The 23,100-nt window shown below is 39.3% G+C and overlaps 2 protein-coding genes across 2 annotated transcripts; both read left to right on the top strand.

Moving 5' to 3' along the window:
* The first annotated feature begins 865 nt into the window (after positions 1-865).
* cdc42se2 (CDC42 small effector 2) lies at positions 866-8,716 on the top strand. Its single transcript, XM_030770057.1, has 4 exons — positions 866-919; positions 7,944-8,045; positions 8,233-8,347; positions 8,526-8,716. The coding sequence occupies exons 1-3, from the start codon at positions 866-868 to the stop codon at positions 8,332-8,334; spliced, it is 258 nt and encodes an 85-aa protein (XP_030625917.1). The 3' UTR covers positions 8,335-8,347; positions 8,526-8,716.
* A 5,468-nt stretch (positions 8,717-14,184) lies between these two features.
* Positions 14,185-22,710, top strand: sptlc1 (serine palmitoyltransferase, long chain base subunit 1). The gene is made up of 15 exons (XM_030769298.1): positions 14,185-14,240; positions 15,454-15,561; positions 16,008-16,102; positions 16,362-16,455; positions 18,225-18,297; positions 18,426-18,558; positions 18,705-18,834; positions 18,942-19,031; positions 19,323-19,430; positions 19,543-19,638; positions 19,871-19,967; positions 20,591-20,645; positions 21,485-21,602; positions 22,023-22,096; positions 22,282-22,710. The coding sequence occupies exons 1-15, from the start codon at positions 14,187-14,189 to the stop codon at positions 22,373-22,375; spliced, it is 1,419 nt and encodes a 472-aa protein (XP_030625158.1). The 5' UTR covers positions 14,185-14,186; the 3' UTR covers positions 22,376-22,710.
* Positions 22,711-23,100: the final 390 nt, after the last annotated feature.

Here is a 23,100-nt window from a genome sequence, read left to right on the forward strand (position 1 = left end):
AAATGTTTAAGTGATCATACATCTCTAACTCCATTTGTAACATAACAAATCACTTTTAACTGTACCTTATACTTATTCATAATCAGTAGTTAGTCTTAGCTTTTAAAAAGATGCATTGTTTCCCTAAGTAACAGCTGCCTGGGGCCATATCTGAAAGTATCTATTTGTGTAATAAAACAGTAGGAGGCATCTACACTAATTAATTTCTGCTTGCAGTGGGAGTCTTGACTAGCCTGTAATTAGCCTTGATTGTGTAAGTTGCTGCACACAGCAGTTAACACACCAGTGGAGTATTCCATTAATGCTGCCTTACACACTTGAGAATGAGTCACTGCCCATCCTGCCTGCGTGTCTACCTCAGCAGTCAAGGAAACAAATACGTCTGCCGGTTGTCTCTAACTATTGTCATTCTGCGGTGTAGCATATTGGGTGGATGTTTGCGTGTCTGAGAGAAAGCAAGAGACGCAGAATGACTCTGAAAGTATGAGTAAAGCCAAATGTATTGTCACTTACGAACCTATATTTGAATTTAAGCCTATTTAGGTCTGTGGGGGTGTGTCTGGCATTGGTCATGTCTCTACAAACTGAGAATGAGGTAACTAATTAGCTCATGTTGCTTTCCTTTGTTTTCAGGTTGGACTGATAGCCCACTAAAACACACCAAAGACAGTCTCTGTGGATTTCAGCCTGCTCTTCGTCTCTCTGCTTTTCTTCCTCTGGCCTGTGAGAAACGTCCGGAAGCCCGTCTCCTGAGCTGTACCATCCACCCTGCCAGGACGGCTGGGTCTCTTCTCACGGGAGCCAGGACTCAGCACACAGTCTCAGACCCAGGAGCACTGGTGCAGTGACACTGAAAACTCTCGTCATGAGTGAATTCTGGTTGTGCTTCAACTGCTGTATTGCTGAGCAGCCCCAGCCGGTAAGCGGTTCAGCGTAGACTCATTCAGACCGCAGGACCCATGGAGATGTCATTGTACCATCGTTAGTGAGCTGTGCTTGTGTATGGTTTTCTACAGTGCAGAGCTCTGTTAGTGTGTGTGTGCGTGAATATGTGAGCCATTACATATGGTTGTTTATGTACATGCATTATTCTTTGGACCTGTGTCAGCTCAGAATAGTATGAATGGTACCCTCTGGTCCAGGCTGTTTAATCATCTCACATCCCAGGACCCAGGGGAGAGCTACTGTCACAATACATTCTGCCCCAATTTGTCTCAGCCTGTCTCCTAATCTCCCAGACAGATAAGACACAAACACACACTCACATGCACATGCACGCACAAAGCCTTGCAAGACCCCAGAGCTAAAGAACAGCTGAAGATTCTAGAAAAAAGGATTTGCTATGTAGATTCTTTGGCAGAAGAAAGACACTGATTATCCAGTGTTGCAGTAAAGTACTGTTTGGTTTATTCAGTGAACTTTATCAGGACACAGTATGACTTGATAATAAAGTTTGGTTTACATGTTTAGTTTTGGTGAAAATAACTGGGGAGTTGTGGTTAATCGGCAGAGCTTTGCTTTGGTTGGTCGTGTTATGTTAAACTGCCAAAGACAAGTTTGACGCTTCAGTGAATTTTGAGCCATATTTTCAGTACAAAGGGGTCACAGGTCAGCAATTTTGTTCCATCTGGTGAGGCTTTGATTTAAAACCGTATTACTAGAAAACTTACATAAGTAAAGCCACCTTCCACGCATCTGTATAATTATTTACTTGTGACTGAGTTGTGTTTTGTGTTTTTAGGGTATTTCGGATAAGGTCTATGTCCGAGTTTGAAGAAGCTCTTTGAGGGTGCAGTACATGTGTGCCAGTGTTAGAGTGACAGTGCTGGATTTTTATCTGTCTATCCTGTTTCTATGGTTATGATAAGTGAGGTGACTAGACTGTGTTGTGTGCATCTCCCTGCCTTGCTCTGTCTGATGTATTCTGCGTTTAGTGTCGGTTTAGAGAGGTAAGCTTTGCCTCCCTCTGCCTTTTATGGCTGAAGCATGTGAGGAATCTGGAGTGGTTGCCAGCTCCCACCATTATGAACTCTGATGAGCTTGAAAAACCTGGCCGGCCGTGCTGATGTCGGCTGGTAAATGGTTGAAACGGGGACCCAGCTTGTCTTCCTTTCGTTGGGTTCGGACATGTTTTGAACTGTTTGAACTATTCCTTGTTGTTAGCTAGCGTTGTGCCACTAATCCTGAACAGCTGTCAAACTGGGGCCTAAAACTGCCCTTTAGCACCAAGTTTCTACAAATACCTCCTGGTGATGAAAATTATGCATGTATAATCTGTTGTAATGCCTTAAAGTATGTACTGCTTAAATGCTCTGTTTTATTCAGCAGAGGCTGGAGTAAAGATGGTGGAAGTATTTTTTGCAGAGTAGATACTGGCATAGCAGTGTATCAACCTGGAAGAACTACATTCAAGGAAGTGCAGCTTGGTAAATGGTAAATATAAGGTCCCCCAGTGATTAATATGCAAGTTAGTCAAATAGAAAAACTGGTCTTTAAGACCAGTATTGCTCCATACCTGTCTCTCATTCTTGGCTGTGAAGTTGGGCATGGAATGCCTTTGCCTTTTGCCAAGTAGTTTTCCAATGGCTATTGTCAAAGCTTAGCAACACCCACACTGCAGAGTGTGATGCACTGCAGAACCTGAGGAAGGGGACATTAAATTATCGATGCTAATCAATGTCTCACACTTTTTATCAATGTTTCGCCCAATCTTAAATCTGTGTTATTTCAGAAGATAGGCAGCCATTGAATTAGGTCACTTTTTCCCTTGGGCCATGTGTGCATGCGTGTGTCCCAGTTAAGAGCAAATTGCCTGGGCTGTCATCATTCTTCTGATGAGTACTGATGGTGAGGCCTGCTTGAATTAGCATTGTCAAGAGCTCACACCAGTCAGAGTCACAGGAACTATGTGCTTCCTCCAGTTTATATTCACTCCATTGTTCACAGATCTTACCGCTGTAACCCAAAGGTTGCACATTACGTGCTTCAGCTCTTTGCTTCAGCACTTTGTCAAAAAAAAAATGACAGGGAGTACATATGTTTTTCATTCTTCTTGTACCTAAAAAATTATAAAAGATTTAGTCCTTTTTAAGAAGTGATACGTAGAAAACGCTGTCTAGGAAATACTTCAGTGTGACATTGAACACTGATGTTTCAGTGGAATATATGATTTCATCCATCACACAGGGTTATCTTCAAATAGTTTACAAACTGGTTCAGTGCTTTTTCTTTAAAAGAACATAAAGCGCACCACCGAAATTAATGAGCTCCCTGAGGCCCAAAAAAAAAAAAAGAAAAGAAAAGAAAATCAGATTTTTTTAACTTAAAGCATTTTACAGCTTGAACTGCTTACTGCATCATTAAGGTGAACATGGATTGAATTTGATTAACTTTGGCAGTCATGAGCGGAAAACTGTACCTCAAATTCCTGTCTAATAATACGGTGATATTTCAAATTTGGTTCAGTGTGTTTCCTTGGAGGGCTGAGGTCTGTCAGAAAATAGAGAGAGAAATGAGAAGTAGGACAGACAGAGTGTTAAGCAGGCTGCAAGATGCTTGACATAATTAACACGGACTGATGTTCACTTCAACTACTGCTAACCTGAGGCCTTCTTATAGCTTTCTGTCTCTCTCCACAGTATATCTGAGGAGTGGAAATTGGGGCATATGTTTATAAAGTCCATATCTATGTAATGAGATTTCAAATCTTTAGCCCTGACGTTTAACCTATGAATCTCAGGTTGACGTGGTATAGAAATTCATATCCTCAGTGGATTTTGTCATCTTAGTTGTTATCCCAGCAGTGACATATAGATGATGATGCAGTAACGTGACCCACACTGTGCTGACAGACATGTCACTCTCCCACTTCAGTGGAAAGGAGACTCCTTCTACCCTTGAAATCCAATTGGGTATGCAGTAATGAAAGTGCAAGTATGCATTAGACATAACATCAGAATATCTAAAGGCAAAACAGAAATGCTTCTGTTCTCCTCCCTGTTTAATCCATTGTGCAAAACTTGTGGCAAATCTATGCTTCTGTTTAATCTATGATCATTTTATTTAAAAAGAATAAGTAATGAAGAAATTGTGTGTAAATGTGGGAACTTGGACATGTGTAGCATGTATTATTATAATAAATTCAAGAAATCTGGTCTAATTTCAAAATAGCAACTGGCTTTCATAGACTGTCTTTCAGACTAGGCCAAGAAAACTCTTAATTGAACAAGTTTGACGTGGATTGATCTCATGCAAGGAGAAATGGCATGGAATATAATTTTGTCAGTGGAACCAGACTTCACATGGTTAGCTCTTGGGCCCAACTTTTCACAAACATCCTCCTTATTTAGATAGTGTACAGGAACAGTGATTTAAAAAAAAGACTGGGAGAGAGAAAGTAGTTTTCACTCACTCTGATACCACTCAGTTGTTTGTAGGCTTGACCGTGAACTGTCCGTGATGTATAGCAGAGCTGACTGGGCTGTGACTGGATGTGCATGGACAGGGTAAAATCACAGTAATGAGCTGGTGGAATCGGGACAACGTGACCGTCACTGACATGCAGAGAGAGAATGCACTGTGACTCGGGTTAGGAGCAGCTCCATTTACCACATGTCACCACATGTTGTCTCTGTCACACGGGTTAATGTTGTAGGCATGGGATCAATCCATTGACTATGGGCAATCCAATAATCCTCTGTGCAGAATGCAGGCTTTGATTTGCACCAGGGAAGACTTTATAGAATGACAGTGAGGTAGGATAATATATTTTCTTTTTTTTTCTCTCCCTAGAACACAACTAGTTCATTACCTTTGCCATTATATGATTAGGAGCACCACACTGTGGTCAGTGGTGGGTAGCAGCAGTGGATTTGCCCAGTGGAGATTTTTATCAATTAAAAGAAGGCCCAGTCACTGCTAGAGACTCAAAAACTGAGTACAGTGTTCAGTTTTTTGACTGTCTCTCTCTACTAACACTGTTTTTGGCAATGCCTGAACATGTTTCATTTTCATTTAAGTCTATCACAAAATGGAGGCATATGTTTTAAACTGGGTTGATAATAGAATTGGTTCTGGAGTACCCAAAAGTGATTCACACTGGAACGAAATTTTATTTAATCATCAGTGATGAACCACAATTAAAAATATTCTTATAACTACAACTGGGCTATTACCTGTATCTGAACTTATTTATCCACTATCCCGCTCCCCTTCATAGACCATCACTGCTTAGAGGGCTAAACATGGTTTATATAGACTCTAAGAATGTTATGGAAAAGTATGTTCACCCAGAAGTTCCACACAGTTCTATAAGTCACAAAATGTTTCAGAAAGTAGGAAAATTCTTAACTGTTTTTACATTAGAATTATCACTTACTTTGTAGAAACTTCTGTAAAATACTTAATTTCAAGAAATGGTCTACAACCTAACTACAAATAAGTATGCCTCATACCAATGGCTTGAGACAGTGAGTTCTGCAAATAGATGCTTTTACCAAGTAAATTATTTTGAAATAAGGAATCATTGTGGAGACTCATCTTTTCTGACCAAATGCTCTCCATTTTTGTATTTACTACTGAGTATTAGCTGAGTGTTTTCCTGGTATTACATGAGTGAATAATGTTCCATAAAGATAACCTATACGCCATTTAGATGTAATTAGATCTGTTTTTGTCTTCTGCGTTTTTCCCCCTCTTCTTTTCCCAGAATGTTTCAATGAGGAACTTAAGATGAGGGGTTTTTTTTCTGCTTCCAAGTGACAGTCTCAGAAAATATTGCACTTAGTTACCTTAGGCCCTGTCATGTATTCCTCAGTTTTGCCTCTTTTGCATACGTGTGTTGTTGTCTGTGACTGGGTTTTGTGTTGTCTTGTGCTTAGAACTGGCTCACCACAGCCTCCTCAGCAAGCTTTTGGTATGCCACTACCTCTCAGGCCTCCTACACAACATGCTTTTGGTATGCCACTACCTCTCAGGCCCCTACACAACATGCTTTTGGTATGCCACTACCTCTCAGGCCCCTACACAACATGCTTTTGGTATGCCACTACCTCTCAGGCCCCTACACAACATGCTTTTGGTATGCCACTACCTCTCAGGCCCCTACACAACATGCTTTTGGTATGCCACTACCTCTCAGGCCCCTACACAACATGCTTTTGGTATGCCACTACCTCTCAGGCCCCCTACACAACATGCTTTTGGTATGCCACTACTTCTCAGGCCCCTACACAACATGCTTTTGGTATGCCACTACTTCTCAGGCCCCTACACAACATGCTTTTGGTATGCCACTACTTCTCAGGCCCCTACACAACATGCTTTTGGTATGCCACCACCTCTCAGGCCCCTACACAACATGCTTTTGGTATGCCACTACCTCTCAGGCCCCCTACACAACATGCTTTTGTTATGCCACTACTTCTCAGGCCCCTACACAACGTGTTTTTGGTTAGTAGAATGTTCACTCGTTCTTTCATTTCCGAACGACCATGTCGACTAAATGTTTGACAGTTCTGTGCTTTGCTGATGCGGTTGCAGTACACATGGAAATGTGGCAATGTGCATCCAGTAATTAAAAACACTTAATAAAAGACTGCGGGGATATGTTAAATGTCTTTAATTAGAATGGACACTGTTAAATGATCAGTCAAACTCATGGACCTTGTGAAACCACAGATTGACTTTAGGAGGTATATAGATGGGGAAAACACAGACATCACACTTGTCAGTTTAGTAATTCATTTCAGCATGAATGTAATGTTGTGTTTGTAAATTATGTCATATAAAGTGCACATTATATAACTAATGAACAAAACGCTGAATGTGACATATAATGAGAACAGAAGATTTTGAGTCTACTTACCATAGCCACAGTCTTTTTTTATTCAAATATGGCAAACAGATGCACGGGGTGACATATGCCTTTAGTAGGTGTGTATGTGTGCTTTTGAATGGTTGCATCCATAGTCCCAGTTAGAAGTCTGAGCATTGTAATTATTTTTGCTAAAATGGGATAAAATTGAAATGCCAGTATTACTCTGAAAGGAATGGTTATTATATTATGGATTTGTTATTGAGTAACCTGGAAATAAAGTCTAGGAATTATTGTAAATCTTACTGGGAAATGGAATCTTCTGTGAACTGGAAAATCATGGTGCTGAGTCCATGTGAGCTCTGGCACGCAAGTGTCGAGGCTCTAGTAAGAAATTTTAAACATATTTTTTTGTTTGTTTGTACTGTGTCTAGTTTGTCTTCTTTATTGTTTGTCTACCTGCTGGCAGACTTCAAAACGAGAGAACACACACACACAAAATCACCATGAGCCTATTCCTGCCACCAGCCGGGACACACTACTTGTGCTCTGATCTGACAGAGTGTCCTAGTACAGAAGCCCTTGACCTCCTGCACGCCCTTGAGGGGTACTGTGCTGTCATGGTGCAGGAGTTGTGTCGAGAGTGGAGGACCCAGAGCTGGTACCTGGCTTCAGTCACGTACATGTGGAACTGTTCTCCTAAATAAAATGAGAATTTGGCAGCCTTTCGTAAATCTTCCATAAAAACTCTCTCAAGTCTTCTCTAGCTGAATGTCTTTAACAGTTATGTGGCATCAGCGTTATTTTATTCTATGGTGTTTAATGTTGAGTGGTTAGAATGAGTCAGGGGTTCTGTTTTTTAGGTATTGCCTGTCTCTTTTCATTCTTTTGAAGAATAGCTGAAATAAATCTAAAGCTCCCCCTAGTTCTGTTACTATTCTATTACTAGCGAAGCATTCAGCGTCACCTCAGTTGACAGTGTGTGGTTGTCATGGCAACTGTCATATGGGTAAACATTAGGTCCCGACTTGTAAATATTTTTGCCATCACAGCTCATGACGTGAATACATCATGCTCTATCCACCAACTGACTTGTAATAATATTCTCTTTTTTTCCCTCTCTGTGCAGAAGCGGCGAAGGCGTATTGACCGCAGTATGATCGGCGAGCCGACAAACTTTGTTCACACAGCTCATGTAGGCTCAGGGGATCTCTTCAGTGGCATGAACTCTGTAAGTCTTCGCATCTGTCTCTCAGTTGTGGAACTGAGTTCTAGCTAAGACACTGTGAATACCATTTAAAAACTTAAAAATCACCGGATACCAGTTTCTCTAATATTTGCTTGCAGTAGAAGCATAAAGAGATGAATATTAACTTGGAGGTTTACCATGGAACTGTTTACCACTACTCTCTCTTCAGGTGAATTCTATTCAGAACCAAATGCAGTCAAAAGGGGGCTATGGAGGAGAGGCCATGCCTGTCAATGTGCAGATGCAGCTTGTGGACACAAAAGCTGGATAATAGGCTCTTGAGGGTAAGCTTACTAATTACACATTAGAACATTATGAATGTCCATCAGATGGACTGACATATGATTAATTTCTAATGATAAATCATTAAGCATAAAAATTCAGTGTTATCAGATTACACAGTTATATATACTCAGTATATACGATTGTTTTCTAAAATGCTGCTCTCCTCTGCTCCAACAGGTTCTTGGTTCTGTGTTTCTCAATGCTGATTTCTTTGCTTGCTCAGCCCATACCTCACTCCGCCTCTTAACTTAAGTGACTTGCCCCCTCCCTCCCTGCTTTCGACTCTCCCCTCAGCCCCTCATGCAGCCAACACATGGACAGTTGTACACTCCATGGGAAAGAAGCTGCCCCACCTGGAGGTCATCCTGGCAAGGTTCCTCTCTGGAGATGGGCTGGCAGCACTTCAGTGTATTGTCTCGGCTCTCATTTTGCATATGGACGCTCGCATGCTCCCCATAACTCACTTTTCCATAGAACTGCTCTAACACGTAACTGGCTTCCTCTGCTGTGGTCTGCTGTGACAAGCTTTTATCAAACAAGTCTGAAGGTCTGGAACCTAACAGTACACATTTTTATGTTAAAATGTGCTTGTTTTTTTGTGTGTGTGTGTGTTTTTGTTTTTTCATGAACAGACTATTTTGTACTTTGTGTTAGGAGGTCAGCGTTAAGCTGGTAACACGTTTGTATAAAAGTGGCTCGCTACAGCCATGTAGTGCCAAAATGCCTGTAGCTACAAAATGATGTGTCTGTCGATGAGAAATACCTTTTTCTTTGTTTTCTTTTTTTTGTGTTGTTTTGTTTTGTTTGTTTGTTTGTTTGTTTGACACGGGCACAAGTGAATGACGTTCCATAGATAAATTTGATTGTTACTTTGCTGTTTACATTGTTCCAGTTCTCATTCCTTGTGTTTGAAGAGGAGGGGGGATTAGGTCTCATGTTAAAATTAGTATGACAGCTGATAAAAATGCACAATTCCCTTTTTCTTCAACCCTCTGCTGTAATTTTTTTTAACTTTCATGAACTTGATTTGAGAGACCAGATGTAATGTGTGCTAATGTATGTAAAAAGAGCAATGTAGTGTGTATTAGTGTTCAGTACAGATTTGGTATATATTAAAAAAAAACAAAAAAAAACCATTTGATTTGGATCTAACCAAGCTGCAAATCTTCTCTCCTGTCTCTGAGATCTGCTTTGCTTTAGGCTATGATTCTGAACTTGGCACATTTGTTGAGAGTTAAAACATAACCTGTCACAACAAATGTGTTTATTTGTCTTTTAAGATAACCTGGGCCTTTGGAAAATTCCTGACTTCACAAGCTTTTTCAACAAATGTCAGTATAAGTACCATCAGTAAACAGGGTGAATTCCTACTGTTTATCTGAACATGATTTGCTCAGGTTAGAGGGCATATTTTCAGCCATTTAAAATATACATGGTATGACATTGCACTGTTTTATAAAATCAGATGTCATGCATTTTTAGTAGTGTAATCTCTATGACAAATGTAACCTGCTCAGATAAATCAGTTTAAAGAAACAAGCAGTGCAGGGAGAATAATTTAAAGTATATTTTAACAGTCTTGAAAAATTATATATAGGTGTTCATGGTACACTGCACAAGCCTTTCTGGTGTACCAGGTGGAAATGGTTAGATGGTTAAACCTTAAAGAAACAAAGGGGGAAAAACAGTTACTTTGTTTATTTTGCCAATAATTCACAATGTGAAAAGGCCACTGTATTTTAATTTTAAGGCAGAGCTCCAGGTGCAGGATTTTTTAAATCTGTACTGTGGCTTCAAATATAAATCAAATGTTCATGAATATTGGAGAAGAATGAGTGTTAAATGGCATATAGGAATCTGTTAAGTGTGTGTGAACTGGTCCTTGTTTCCCTGTCATTTTTGCAAGTGCTTTATGTTTGTAAATACTGTACATCTTATGTGCCACAATCTATTCTAATTTATTTTTCCATGTTGTGTTAAAGTTCTTTTCTCTTATTTTTTTCATGTTCCATGTGTCTCTTTGAATTTTTATCGAGCTCATTTGCTCAAACGAATGAGTCATTTTTTTTGGCAGTATTTATTTGCTGATGCTGTAAAGATACTGGAGTGAAAAAAATAAATAGAACTCCCGCTGGAAGCTCTTTTATTACTGAGGAAGGTCCTATGATGTTTATAGAATGCTGATAATGAGAAGCACAAATGAACCAACCAGTGGCTCCCAACTCAGTACTGTGGTATGCCCCCAACCATGCCACATACTTATTTTGGTCCACTTGCGGCACAACTGAGTCACGTGATCAAGGGCTCGATGATTGGCTGACAACAGTTGATTCAGGTGTGCTGGTGGAATAGGTATGGTTTGGAGGACATTTTGATAGATTATTATCAGGCTTGCAAAATTATGGAACATTGGGCCAAAGTGTTTTAAATCAACATGCAATACATATTAACAGCTCTACTATCAGTCTTGTTCACCACACATGAATTTCATCATCAGGGAATTCGCTGAACTCACTGTTTGTTTTAGTTCTTTTTACATTTACCTCTTTTTATACACATCCATCCCTCATAGTTTGCATCCCATGTTGGACTGTAGATTATCAAATGTGTTCTGTTTAAATAAATATTTTTTCCATGTTACATGATCTTGTTGTGTTGTGTTTGTTTACAGTTTATGTCATCCAAGACTTATGGTCCTATTGTTTTTTATAAAAAAAAAAAAAGAAGAAGAGGAAGAAAGAAATACACCAGCAATTGCCACACTTTTTCATTGCCACTTTTACGAAACAGTCCACAAGAATCCATGTTTTTCATAATACAGTGAGGTGTAAAGCCAGATTTTAAGTCATCTCTTTATCCCACACTGTTTACCGAAATGATCAGTAACAGTTCAGAATATAATCATACTATAATCTAACACTAATGGAAGACAGCATTAGACACCTTACATTAGTGTTAGGTTATGTGAAGTTCTCTTTGCTCTGTCATGTGCAGTTTTGAATCTGGTTGTTAAACTGACTGACAGAAAGCACTCCAGTGTAGTCATGTGCTTTGACTTCAATGTGCAGAGTGTTTGTGATCCCTGGTTGTTTTTTTTTTCAGGACTGTGTCCACTATGTGTTGAGTGAGAGGGTGGGCTTCAAAATCACACTGAATGTCCCCTCTGTAAGCAGATTATGGCTGAATGTTAGATAACAAACACATGACACACTGACCAAGCAAAGCAACAGTAGCACACAAATATGCACGTCAAAAAAAAAAAAAAAATCTACCACACCCACACAAATGACATTAGTCAGGAATTACCCAGAAACAACATCACTAGTCACAGAGGAAGGAGAATGAGTGTCACGTTCTCAGGACCAAAGGACAGCTCTCCTGGTCTGCCAAAACTGCCACATGCATCACACAGTTAAGAAGAATGTGCTCCTCTTAGATTGGTTTAGATCCAAGTTTAGTTAATTGTAACTCATTGCTACTGTGGTGTATCTAGTCTCTGTGGTGACAACCACCTTCATGAAGGACTTCATTTACATTTACAACAACACTCAACTCCCTGCTGTTGCTAAGCAACGTAGTTGCCAGCATTGCAGGTGCCTTCATTGATAACGTCCCCTTGAATGATGACAAGCTCACATGTTCATTTGAATGGGAGGAAAAGGCTGTGGTATCTATTTATGATTTCATTGTATTTACCACGCCACTGAATAGCTATTCATCTAGTTTGCACAATTACTATTATATGGCACTGAGCTGTGGGTGAATGTGGCAATTTTCTTACATGTCTCTTTTAAACAGAATGAATTCAGAAAGGCACAAAGACAGAATATTCTATTTCTTGTGTTGGTGGTAAAGTAAAATTTCCTCTCACTTTTAATTTGTAATACCTTGCTGATGTGGTATTTCTAACTCTAAAATGATTGTATTCAGACCAGCAACAAACCGCAAATAAATGGGTGAAAGATCTGGCAAAAAGAGGTTGTCAGCTGGACCTGGACAGCTGTACCATTCATAGATACCATTTTTAAGTGGTGCTGACAAGAGCTGGTACCGAGGTAAATTAGGCATCCTGACGTCTGGAGGATTTGCAAGAGGGTTGGGGAGGGGGGGCTGATACGACTTAATAAAACAATAAAAGTTGATCATTTTATCATGATTTTATGTAAACACTACATAAAACAATAATGTGCATACAATCTGTTTTACTGATACAGTGTGTGTAAGCCTACTACACTGCATTGCACATGTACTGTACCACACTTAGTTTACAAGCTGCCTTAAACTATGTGCATAATTTCACCTCACTAGCTAATTCATAAAATGATTTATGTGAGAAGACTTCCCCCACCCCCCTCCTTCCCCCAACACACACACACACACACACACACACAAACCCCACACAGATATAACCATCCCCATCATTGAACTGGAGCACTTCCACTCCAAAATACACAAGGCCCACCCCACTCAACAAATGCAGTAAACTGTTCTTGCTAAGCTTACATAACATACTTATATAAGTTGTCTTGTATGTTATTATATGCATTGCTTTTATGTCACCATGGTTTGGAGCATACTTCATTGCATGGCTGTCTGTTTCTCATAGTCAACTAACTAAATAAATAAATAAGAAAAAAAATGAACTCAGGAGGCTTCTTTGAATAAATTATTATCTATATTAGTTGTCATCAGATTCCCAGGGGAAAAAAATCGGAAATTTTTTTGGATATGACATTTAAGGAAAAGGTCAGATAATTTCTGTATCACAAACTATGAAGGACAGAGCTAAAAACTTAAGGTTACATCCTGTGACAAAAGTAACTGAACCATAACAATGTTGCCATACTTCTTGCTGATTTCCTGTGCTACCTTTCGGAAAAAGTAATTTAATTAATATTGTTTTAAAAAGTACAGTTTAAAATTCCACTTCACTCTTTCAGGACCCATACTTTGTATGCTGGCTGTCTTGTATCAGCTTGTATTGTTTCAAATCAGTACGTTCTAGTGAGGATATACTGTGAGCGGTCTAGATGTAATTTTGTTCCCATGAAAATACCTTTTTCAGTTTTCCATTGCATGAGTTGCCAAATCAAGCCGAAACATGCTCAAATACAACTGTACAGTGAATTTGCTTGAGGAATCCATGGTCCTGTGGTAAAATATGGATGGCTGAAAAGTTGGCAAGAGACAAAGGTCTCCATCTCCGAAACCACCATTTTGACAACATGATTATGATTTAAAACCAAGAGGAAACTAGCAAACATCTCTTGCCTCCCACTTTAATCACGTGGTGGAGTATCTGTTTCTCCTCAACTGCCTATCACAAAACACTGGACATAGACTTTATACCTCTGAGCTCTAATATCTTGCTGTAATCAAGAACTTCCGTGATGGATGACAAAAACTACATCAAATGCTGCTGAAACTGAATATTGAAATGAGTTTCCTATCTTGAGTTTGTTGTAAAGATTGGTGTAATTTGTTGGGTATGAAAAATATCTTAAATTCTAAATGGATAAAATCCATGCTTTCACAAACATGGTTACTGCCATGTTTCGCTTTTGATACAACCAGACAAGGCAAGTCAAATACATATTTGTTCTTGGCAGCATTAGAATTTTAGTAACCTTTCCCTTCCCTTACTCTCTTAAAGTAACACTTAATATTTCGCTGCCTTTTGCCGTGGTTGTGCCGCGCGTTACAAGAGGAAGGTCATGAACTGATGATGTGATGCAGTAAAAGCTCTTAGAACAATTAATTTTGTCCACATGGGGGCGCGCGCTCACATTTTTAGAGCGCTGGTCGTTTCCCTTCAGGTTCACGTGATTAAAAAACAAAATGGCGTCGGGGCAACAGTGGGTGTTAGTTGAGATGGTTCAAGCCTTTTACGAGGTGAGTGCCTATTGTAAAATAAAATATTGTAGCTTTTTAAAGTAGCTTCTTTTTATTTCTTTGTTTCACTTATCTTGACAGTCATTAATGCTTGAGGCGAGGGACATTAAGGTAAAGACGTCTGCCTTACCCCGAACTCGTGCAGTACATCAGGAAGTGTAGTTCAGGTCTTTGACTTGATCGACAGAGTGACGCCCAATAAAACTTCACTTTTTAGGTGTTGCTACTTTAAATTCAAGGGTTAGGCCAATCAAAATGAAAGCGTTCTTATATGTAATTTGTAAAAGGCGTTTCTTACAAGAAACAGGAAGTTAAAGTCAACTAATTAACTGAATGGTCTTTTGTACAATATCGCGGAGACTACTTTCATGTGTGCATGTATTATTATAGTACAACATCTGTGTTAAAAATCTGATATTCCTCCAGCGGTTATTTTTCTGTATGTTTTAAAAAGCTTTTTGTAATATGCGACAGGCAGCGTTGTGTAATAGAACTGTCATCAGTCCAGTTACGTTAGCAAAATCAGAGTTGGTACTGTTGGTATTAGTTATGAATCTGTACGTTAGGAAGAAATAATTGTTGTGATGACATTAGACTCAGTACGTGTTGCAAATAATTTGCTTCGATTCTTAAGCAAAGCCGTAAACCCACCAACTGTCCGAACCAAAGCCGGATCCTTACTTCCTGGTTAAGTAGCACGAGTGCGTTGAATTTAGGCATACCGGGCAGAGATGCTGGTGGAAAATACTTGTGTTGCCTATACTTCGTACTCATGAACACCCCACAGGCTGTTATGGTGTAAGGAGATGCCATTTCCTTGTTCAGCAAACCTGAGTATTAAATTAACTCTCTCCAAGACTATGCAAAACAAGAGGGCACACAAAATCGAGACTATGTCTGTCAGAGACTGAGTAAAAAGTTGTATAATCGGATGTCCATATTCAGTAGTATTACAGCAGTTCTCCATTTCAGATTTATGGTTACATTGCTCATTGTGTCTGTCATTGCTGTTCAATTAATAAATACTGCTGATATCAACTATTTCAGTGGTAACAGTCTCTGTTTATGACATCAGTTTGGGAAATGTTTTGTGTATAGGTTAAAAAGAGAATAGTAATAATAAGATACTAAGTCTGATCCAGATATCAAATTGGAAGCATAGATCAAAAAGATGTGGGCCATTCTTTCTTATTCAGTTTTAACCTGTATGTAGGCTCCAGCTTATCATTTGATTCTGGAGGGAATCCTCATTTTGTGGATCATCAGACTCCTATTTTCAAAGACATATAAACTACAGGAGCGCTCAGATCTCACAGAGAAGGTAAGGAATTCATTGAGATTTAAGATTAAACCTCAGCTGTAAGAATGTCTTAATGAACACATTCCTGTCAATATCAATACTTTTGGTGTTGTTGATGTCAACTGGATTGTGAATGTTGTAATATTATTCAGTCTTCCTTCATTAACTGTAATGCTCACCTGAGTGTACTGATTCTTTTTTTTTTTTTTTAATATACCAGAGTTCTTTTGTAATATGCAGAGTTTGGCACTGCTGTTTATTCTTAGGCTTATTCCTTCATTACGAACTTCAGTGACTTAAGTTACTCTTCACTGTCAAAATATGTGTGTATATGTAATGTGCTATATGTATATTTTTGTGTGAGTCGAATGTGATAATAACTTTATATTTGTAATTGTACCTATGCGTTTTTTGTAAAAAAGAAACAAAATGCTGTAATGGTTCTTGGTCCATTTCTATTGTTAAAGGAGAAAGAGGAGTTGATTGAAGAATGGCAACCAGAACCTCTTGTCCCTCCAGTGTCAAAGGACCATCCATCCCTCAATTATGACATTGTCACTGGGTAAAAATGTCTTGCTAATCTTCTTGTACCCCGCTTCTGTTCTTCTTAAACTCCATACAATTATGGTTAGGGTTAGAAAATGCCTGTGAATTTCTGAATGTGTTTTTCTTTTGATATCTGGATTAGTTTTGAAATGAAAACACAAAAAAACTCTTATTCATGTCTTGCAAAAAATACGTTGTCCACCTCCAGATGAAATAACAGTTGGAAGTGTGCTGTGTTTTCATTCATGGCTAATGACGGCATTTTTCTTTTACAGCCCTCCAAGCCACAAAATCATTGTAAATGGGAAAGAGTGCATTAATTTTGCCTCATTTAACTTCTTGGGTCTGCTTGACAATGAGCGTGTTAAGGTTGGTTCCAATTAGAAAGCTGGCATCAACCATCAGTAATTCTCTATGCCTCTTCAAATTCAGATAAAAGTGATTTCTGATTACATGTTCAGATGAGAGGCCAAACTATTATGGTTATATACTGTGCTGTGCAAGTACTGTGCAAAAGTCTTAGGCCACCCAAGAAAATGATGTTTAAAGCTATTTATCCGGGCAGTACATGTTTATTTGCTCATAAAGAAAACACTTCAACATTAGTATAAATGAAAATAAACATTAATACAACAAAAACTAATTAGAATTTGTGTTTTTAAAAGAAGTCAGTGTTTTGCGTAGCCTCCCTTAGAGCTAAACTGAAGCATTTCGCTTTGGTACACTGCTGCAATTTTCCCAAGTAGTTCTGTTGTAGATTGCTCCGAGCTTCATGCAGGATTTGCCATAACTCTTCTTTGGACTGTGGCTGCCTTTAGTTCTTTTCCTCTCCTAAGTGATCCCACACAGCTTCAGTTATGCTGAGGCCAGGGCTCTGAGATGGCCAGTCTAATGCTGTCAGCGTTCCATCTGCAGCCTTACACTTAAGTGGGCCTTAATTGGGTTTGTAGTGTGTTTTGGGTTGTTATCACAGTGAAAGATGAAACTTTTTGCCAGTCACTCATTCCCCCCCCCAAGGTACAGTATGGGGAATCAACATGTGTTTGTGTTTCTCAGCATTCATCATTCCATTGATTTCAGCCAGATCCCCTACACTGTCGGCTAAAACCCAGCCCCCACACCATGACAGAGCTGCCTCATATACTGCCATCTTTGTGGACCCAGATTTTTTAGTCTTTCGCATGCTGCCATCTCTTCTGCTTTTTACTTTACTACAAGAAATGTTTTTAGTTGCAACATGCCATACAAGACTTAAGACTACTTCTTATAAGACTTCTCATGTCCGTAGTGTGTACTTTGATGACTCTGCTAGCTGCTGAGCAGGCACTTCCTTGGATTCCCTTCTGTCCCTTAAAATCCCTTCAACTGACCTTTAAGTACTGTTCATAAGATGCAGACAGGTTTTGGGTTTTCCGATGCTTTTTTTTAATCTTAAACTCGTCCTATTTCTTCGAGTTTCTTTTTGACAGTTTGACCTCCAAATCTTTTAAATCCAATTTGGTGTTCTATCGCTCGCTAACTACAGGCTTATTGATAAAATCATAGTTTTCTATGTCTGTCGAGAGCACTAGCGTAGCCATTTCCAAACCTCTCCTCAAACTACCCCAGCACCCTTTGTGTTTGTAAATTCCACCTCTAGCCCAGCTGGTTTGGTTAATCAGTGCCTTACTAAGTTGAATCAGGTGTGCTTGTGACGTTATTTAACAAACACATGGATTGGCTGGGAAACCAAATGAGTGATCTTCTAGCCATTTCACAAGATATGTTTTGGGGAAACACAAGGACTTCTGATTACGTTTTGTTGCGTTTATGATTATTTGTGTTTATTCTAGTGTTATGTAGTTTTTTTTTGTTGTTGTTTTTACGAGCAAATAAACTCTTACTGTCCAGAAATAGCTTTACACATAATTTTCTTGTGTGGTCCTATGACTTCTGCACAGTATTGTATCTTTGATGACAATTAAGGACACACACACACAAATGCAATCAGCTGTATAAACCTCTTACATTTCATCATAGTGAGGGTATAAGCGTGTTGAAAATATTAACTATCAGAATTTCCCATGTCTTATTTAGAAATGTTTTGATTAGTTGAAAAGTAAAAGTATGAGTGTCTTTTCTGCCTCTCTGTTCTGTAGCAAAAGGCCTTGACGTCTCTGAAAAAGTATGGTGTTGGTACCTGTGGACCAAGAGGATTCTATGGAACTTTTGGTAATTCTTAATGAACCTCAAGTGAGAGCTAACTGCATAGAATTGCTGGAAAACAAGATAAGCTTTGCTTTTTTTTTTATCACATCTACAAATTCCAATTAAGTAATATTGATCAAAATTCTTTTTAGATGTTCATCTTGAGTTGGAAGAACGCTTAGCAAAATTCATGAGAACAGAAGAAGCCATTATCTACTCCTATGGCTTTGCCACAATAGCAAGTGCCATACCTGCATACTCCAAAAGGGGTGATATAGTGTTTGTGTAAGTATTAGTCTCTTAATCTCTAACATTCTATTTTGTAAGACTCACTCTAAACTGTCCTCACGTGATGGCTGGGTTATAGTAACAAATCGCATCTTGTTGGATGTGTATGGCTTAAGTCCTCTCCTATTTTCCTTTGTCTCCAGTGATGAGGCAGCATGTTTCTCTATTCAGAAGGGTCTGCAGGCCTCACGCAGTTTCATTAAGTACTTTAAGCACAATGACATGGAGGACCTGGAGCGGTTGCTGAAGGAACAGGAGCTAGAGGATCAGAAGGTAAGGAGGAATGGCTGCCGGGGATTGGGGAATTGTGGGAGTTGTCTCCAATGTACCAACCAATTTGGATTCCTGAGTTGATGCATATATACTCTTATTGTCCCCAGAACCCACGCAAGGCTCGTGTGACCAGGAGATTCATTGTAGTGGAGGGCATTTACCTCAACACAGCGGATGTCTGTCCCCTGCCAGAGCTGGTGAGAGATGACACCGTGTTTCTTTTCATGCTTGACCCAAGTTTGTCAGTTTTAATGGCAAAAGTTTAGAAACCTGTGAACAAAAATATACTCAATTTGTTTTAATATCATCCAATAATACCTGAAAAATCTTAATATTTATTTCCATCCGAAGGTCACATGACACAGAGCGGTGTTCAATCTCTGAGAGTACTGACATCAAATTGGTCTATGAATTGCCATACATATTATGGTTGTTAATTCAAACTATGCTTGCTTGTATAATATGTGGGTGATGTTCTTAATATACAGGTGAAGCTGAAGTACAAATACAAGGTGCGCATCTTCCTGGAGGAGAGCATGTCCTTTGGAGTGCTAGGGGAGCATGGGCGGGGAGTTACAGAGCATTTTGGAGTCAATGTGAGGGGATTTTAAGAGCTTAGCTTGGCTGTTGTGTTAGAATCCTATTTTTAGACAAAGAGAGTCATACCGCATATACGTGAAATTGTCAATGTCTTTCCCTTTGTTACAGATTGATGACATAGACCTCATTAGTGCCAACATGGAAAATGCTGTTGCCTCTGTAGGAGGTTTCTGCTGTGGAAGGTCTTTTGTCATAGATCATCAGGTATTCCCAGGATTACTGCTTTTATTAGTGTGAAAACCTTACTGTTTATGCCAAAACAATGAGATGATAACTGTCTCTGCATAGATTCAGAATGTGTAGGTTCAGAAACTCCTAGATCTAACAAATGCTATAAAAGCAAAAACTGTCAACCTCACATTTTTTTCTTTTACCTGTACACGATCCTTTTGATCATACAGCCAAGTTCTTCATCGCAGATGTGTTTTTGTTTCAGCGTCTGTCTGGACAGGGCTATTGTTTCTCTGCCTCTCTGCCACCAATGCTGGCTGCTGCTGCCATTGAAGCCCTCAACATTATGGAGGAGGATCCAAGTAGGCACACATACGAGTCTCACACTACAAAATACGTGTTTGTCTTCCTAACCTTTAAAATCTTCATCTGATAGAAAAAGAGGAAGGGAGCAGATACAGATTGTTTTCCCCACATCAGAAACATTGAGGCATGCCTTTACATCTCCAGATCAAACTGGCAAGACTTCAGTGGACTGCCATATGAGCAGCCTGATCAGACCACTGCCGACCATGCACACAGTCACATATTAAAGCCAGATTCAACTCTTGCTTTTGCTTAACTTTAGGGGGGCTGATAACATGACTAAGAGCAGTGGAGACGAACACCTTTATTTTCTGCTTGAAGACTGTATGAGTCTTTGAAAACGCTATTGTGAAACACAGTCACATCTCGAAGCGTAGGTCTCATACTGACTGAAACTGTGCGGTCTGGAGTGTTTTTGAGCACATCTTGTGATGGGAGATGAGTTAGGGTTAGCTACTCTGGGCATCTCACAGGCCCACCTTAGCCAAGGTCAACAAATGACCATTTTCCAGATGGAAATCCAATCTCAAGCAGCAAGAGAGCAGCAAGACAACAGAAAAAATAACAAACAAAATAAGATTTCTCAAAGTTGGCTTCCCATGTTTTCCCTGTTCTACAGATATTTTCACCGTCCTGAGAGAAAAGTGTAAGCATGTTCATAAAGCTTTGCAAGGGTAAGTCAAATTCACATATATTATTTTCTTGTGGAAGAAACAATTAGATGAATAAGAACATATCCTTTAATGTCACGTGCAACAGAAGTAATATAATTTATTTAAAATCTTGACATCTCTGTCATGTTATGGAAAAAATGAACATGTAAAACAGTGTCCACAAACTCATTTGTTAGGGAGGATTGAGGAAAGAACCATTAAAGACTGGACTGATGTCAACGTGGTTGTGTGAGTTCAAATCACGATTGAGGATAGCAGATGGGCTGTTAATGTGCTTGTACTATTGTTATCCATTGTACACCTAAAAATTTGAAAGACAAGTTGCTCCTATATTTCATAATGCTCATATTTGAACCCACCCTGTTTTTACTGGCTATTCCAGTGCGTCTGAGACCCAGTGAACAGAGTGAGAAAGCAATACATCATCAAATGGTTCATTGCAGTGAGGAATGCTCTGTTTGTGATATAAAGTGGAGAGAGCCAACACATGAACTTAATCTGATGAAACCCAGAAGAACAGCTTGTGTTCTGGGGATATGTCTGGGGCTCTCTATGTATTTGGAGTATCTCATTTTATGATAAGCATATTTTCAACAATGGACTAAAATTCCTACAATTTTACAGCCTGTACTGCATTTTCCCCCATTTTTCCTTTTGCCTTTGGCATGAAACCTCCTAGGAACCGAATGCTGTTCACTCTCATCAAAGTTATTAGGCATTACATAAATACCCCACAAGTTGGTGCTGCAAGTCATATCAGTATTGTTAACTACTGAGCAGTGTGGTCCTAAATCTGTGTTCTGCTCCAGAGTTCATAGAGAAGTGTGTTTGCGTTGTAGGATTCCTGGACTGAAGGTGGTGGGGGAGCCCTTCACCCCAGCTCTGCATCTGCAGCTGGACAGAAGCACTGGATCGAGAGAGAGTGATGTGAAGATACTGCGTAGCATCATAGACTATGTAAGTCCACGGTGCACGGTCCATGTAACCACCAAAACTTTTCTCTAGCACTGACTCCTAAAGATACAGAAATTCCTCCAGTATAATGTTAACAGGATTATAAAATCCTGCTTCCTACTGAGACCAATTTAAAATTTCCCATAAATCTGGTAAACAATTCCAAGCAATTTGAAGACAAATTTATCTAGACCTTACAAAGGGAAGAGATTTTGCAGTATGCTTTACCATGTTATTTTTTATAGAAGGAACATTAAAAATATAAAATATTTACAGGAAACATTTACAGGAAATTTTCATGTACATTTGTCTCCTGTAATGAACTTATTTTTATTTTTACTATCTTTTATTATGTAAGATCTTACTTTCTATTATTATCTTACTTTGTGAGTTGATCTTTGTCACTGTGTTTTTTCACTGCAGTGCCTGGACAGACAGGTAGCGCTCACCCAAGCACGATACTTGGATAAAGAAGAGCGCTTTCTCCCACCACCCAGGTGAACATTAGATATCTTAGTGCCCTTATTTAGCAGTTCACAGCTAATAGCACTTCTGCTGTATTTCGGTTGTCAAGAAAGACTTGGGCTGTGTTTAGAAAGTTGTACCAGATGTTAGTTCATCCCAAGTAATTGAGAAGCGTTTTTTGTGCTTGACTGATAAAGTGCTTACTCTGTCTCCTCAGCGTAAGGGTGGTTGTGACAGTGGAGCAGACAGAGGAGGACATTGAGAAAGCAGCGTCTTGTATAAGAGAGGCTGCAGTGGCCATTCTGAAGTAGTGTGGAATACCTCCACCATGCTGAGTATACACGCAGCTGGGCACAAGTCACCTGTTCTCCAGGTGGCACTGAAACAACATCAAGTGGAGAAAATGTCTACCAACGTCAGGCTTGAACGTTATGAGGACACATACACAACCAGTGTATATAGCTTTGAGCAGAGAAGTGTCTTTTTTGACAAGAGAAATGGACCAGGTGCCTCAGGCACACTCAGGATATGAGGACTGTGTGGTGTTATATTAATCAGATTAGCTTTATTATTTCACCCCCTGTTTGAGTGCTTTCGTTTTTTGTTTTTTTTTTTAACAATACTGGGAAATAATGAATCTTCATTTCATATTGAAATGAATGAAGAATGTAGTCTTCGCTCTGTTGTCATTTGTGTGTACCATCAAAACCTTTTTATGTTCCATTTCATGCCTAGAGTAATGTTCACAAGCCTAAAGTAATATACAATAAATATTTAAAAAGACTGGTTAAAGAAATTTGTATGTAACATTAGTTTAGATGCTGCGTTTGCTTTGTCATATTTTGAGTTCTTCTATTGTTCATGTGATAACAAACACCAAAACTGCTTGTGAAATATTTTCTCACTTTTGACCAAAGGGTTTATCCCCCCCCCCCCCCCCCCCCCCCAAAGAAAAACCTGTGAAAAGATTCTTGCATGGTGCTTTCATGAACTGATTTTTTTTTCCCTTAGAATTTAAAGGGTGTTTTTAATGGGA

Source organism: Chanos chanos, chromosome 3, assembly GCF_902362185.1.
Source record: "Chanos chanos chromosome 3, fChaCha1.1, whole genome shotgun sequence".
In the NCBI taxonomy this organism is placed as follows: domain Eukaryota; kingdom Metazoa; phylum Chordata; class Actinopteri; order Gonorynchiformes; family Chanidae; genus Chanos; species Chanos chanos.

Bases quoted from the DNA above. Each gene is read 5' to 3' on its own strand.
- cdc42se2 (XM_030770057.1), top strand. From the start codon at position 866: ATGAGTGAATTCTGGTTGTGCTTCAACTGCTGTATTGCTGAGCAGCCC. The intron at 920-7,943 runs GTAAGCGGTTCA...CTCTCTGTGCAG, and splicing joins TTGCTGAGCAGCCCCAGCCG to AAGCGGCGAAGGCGTATTGA. The intron at 8,046-8,232 runs GTAAGTCTTCGC...CTCTCTCTTCAG, and splicing joins TCTTCAGTGGCATGAACTCT to GTGAATTCTATTCAGAACCA.
- sptlc1 (XM_030769298.1), top strand. From the start codon at position 14,187: ATGGCGTCGGGGCAACAGTGGGTGTTAGTTGAGATGGTTCAAGCCTTT. The intron at 16,103-16,361 runs GTAAAAATGTCT...TTTCTTTTACAG, and splicing joins AATTATGACATTGTCACTGG to CCCTCCAAGCCACAAAATCA. The intron at 19,431-19,542 runs GTGAGGGGATTT...CCTTTGTTACAG, and splicing joins CAGAGCATTTTGGAGTCAAT to ATTGATGACATAGACCTCAT.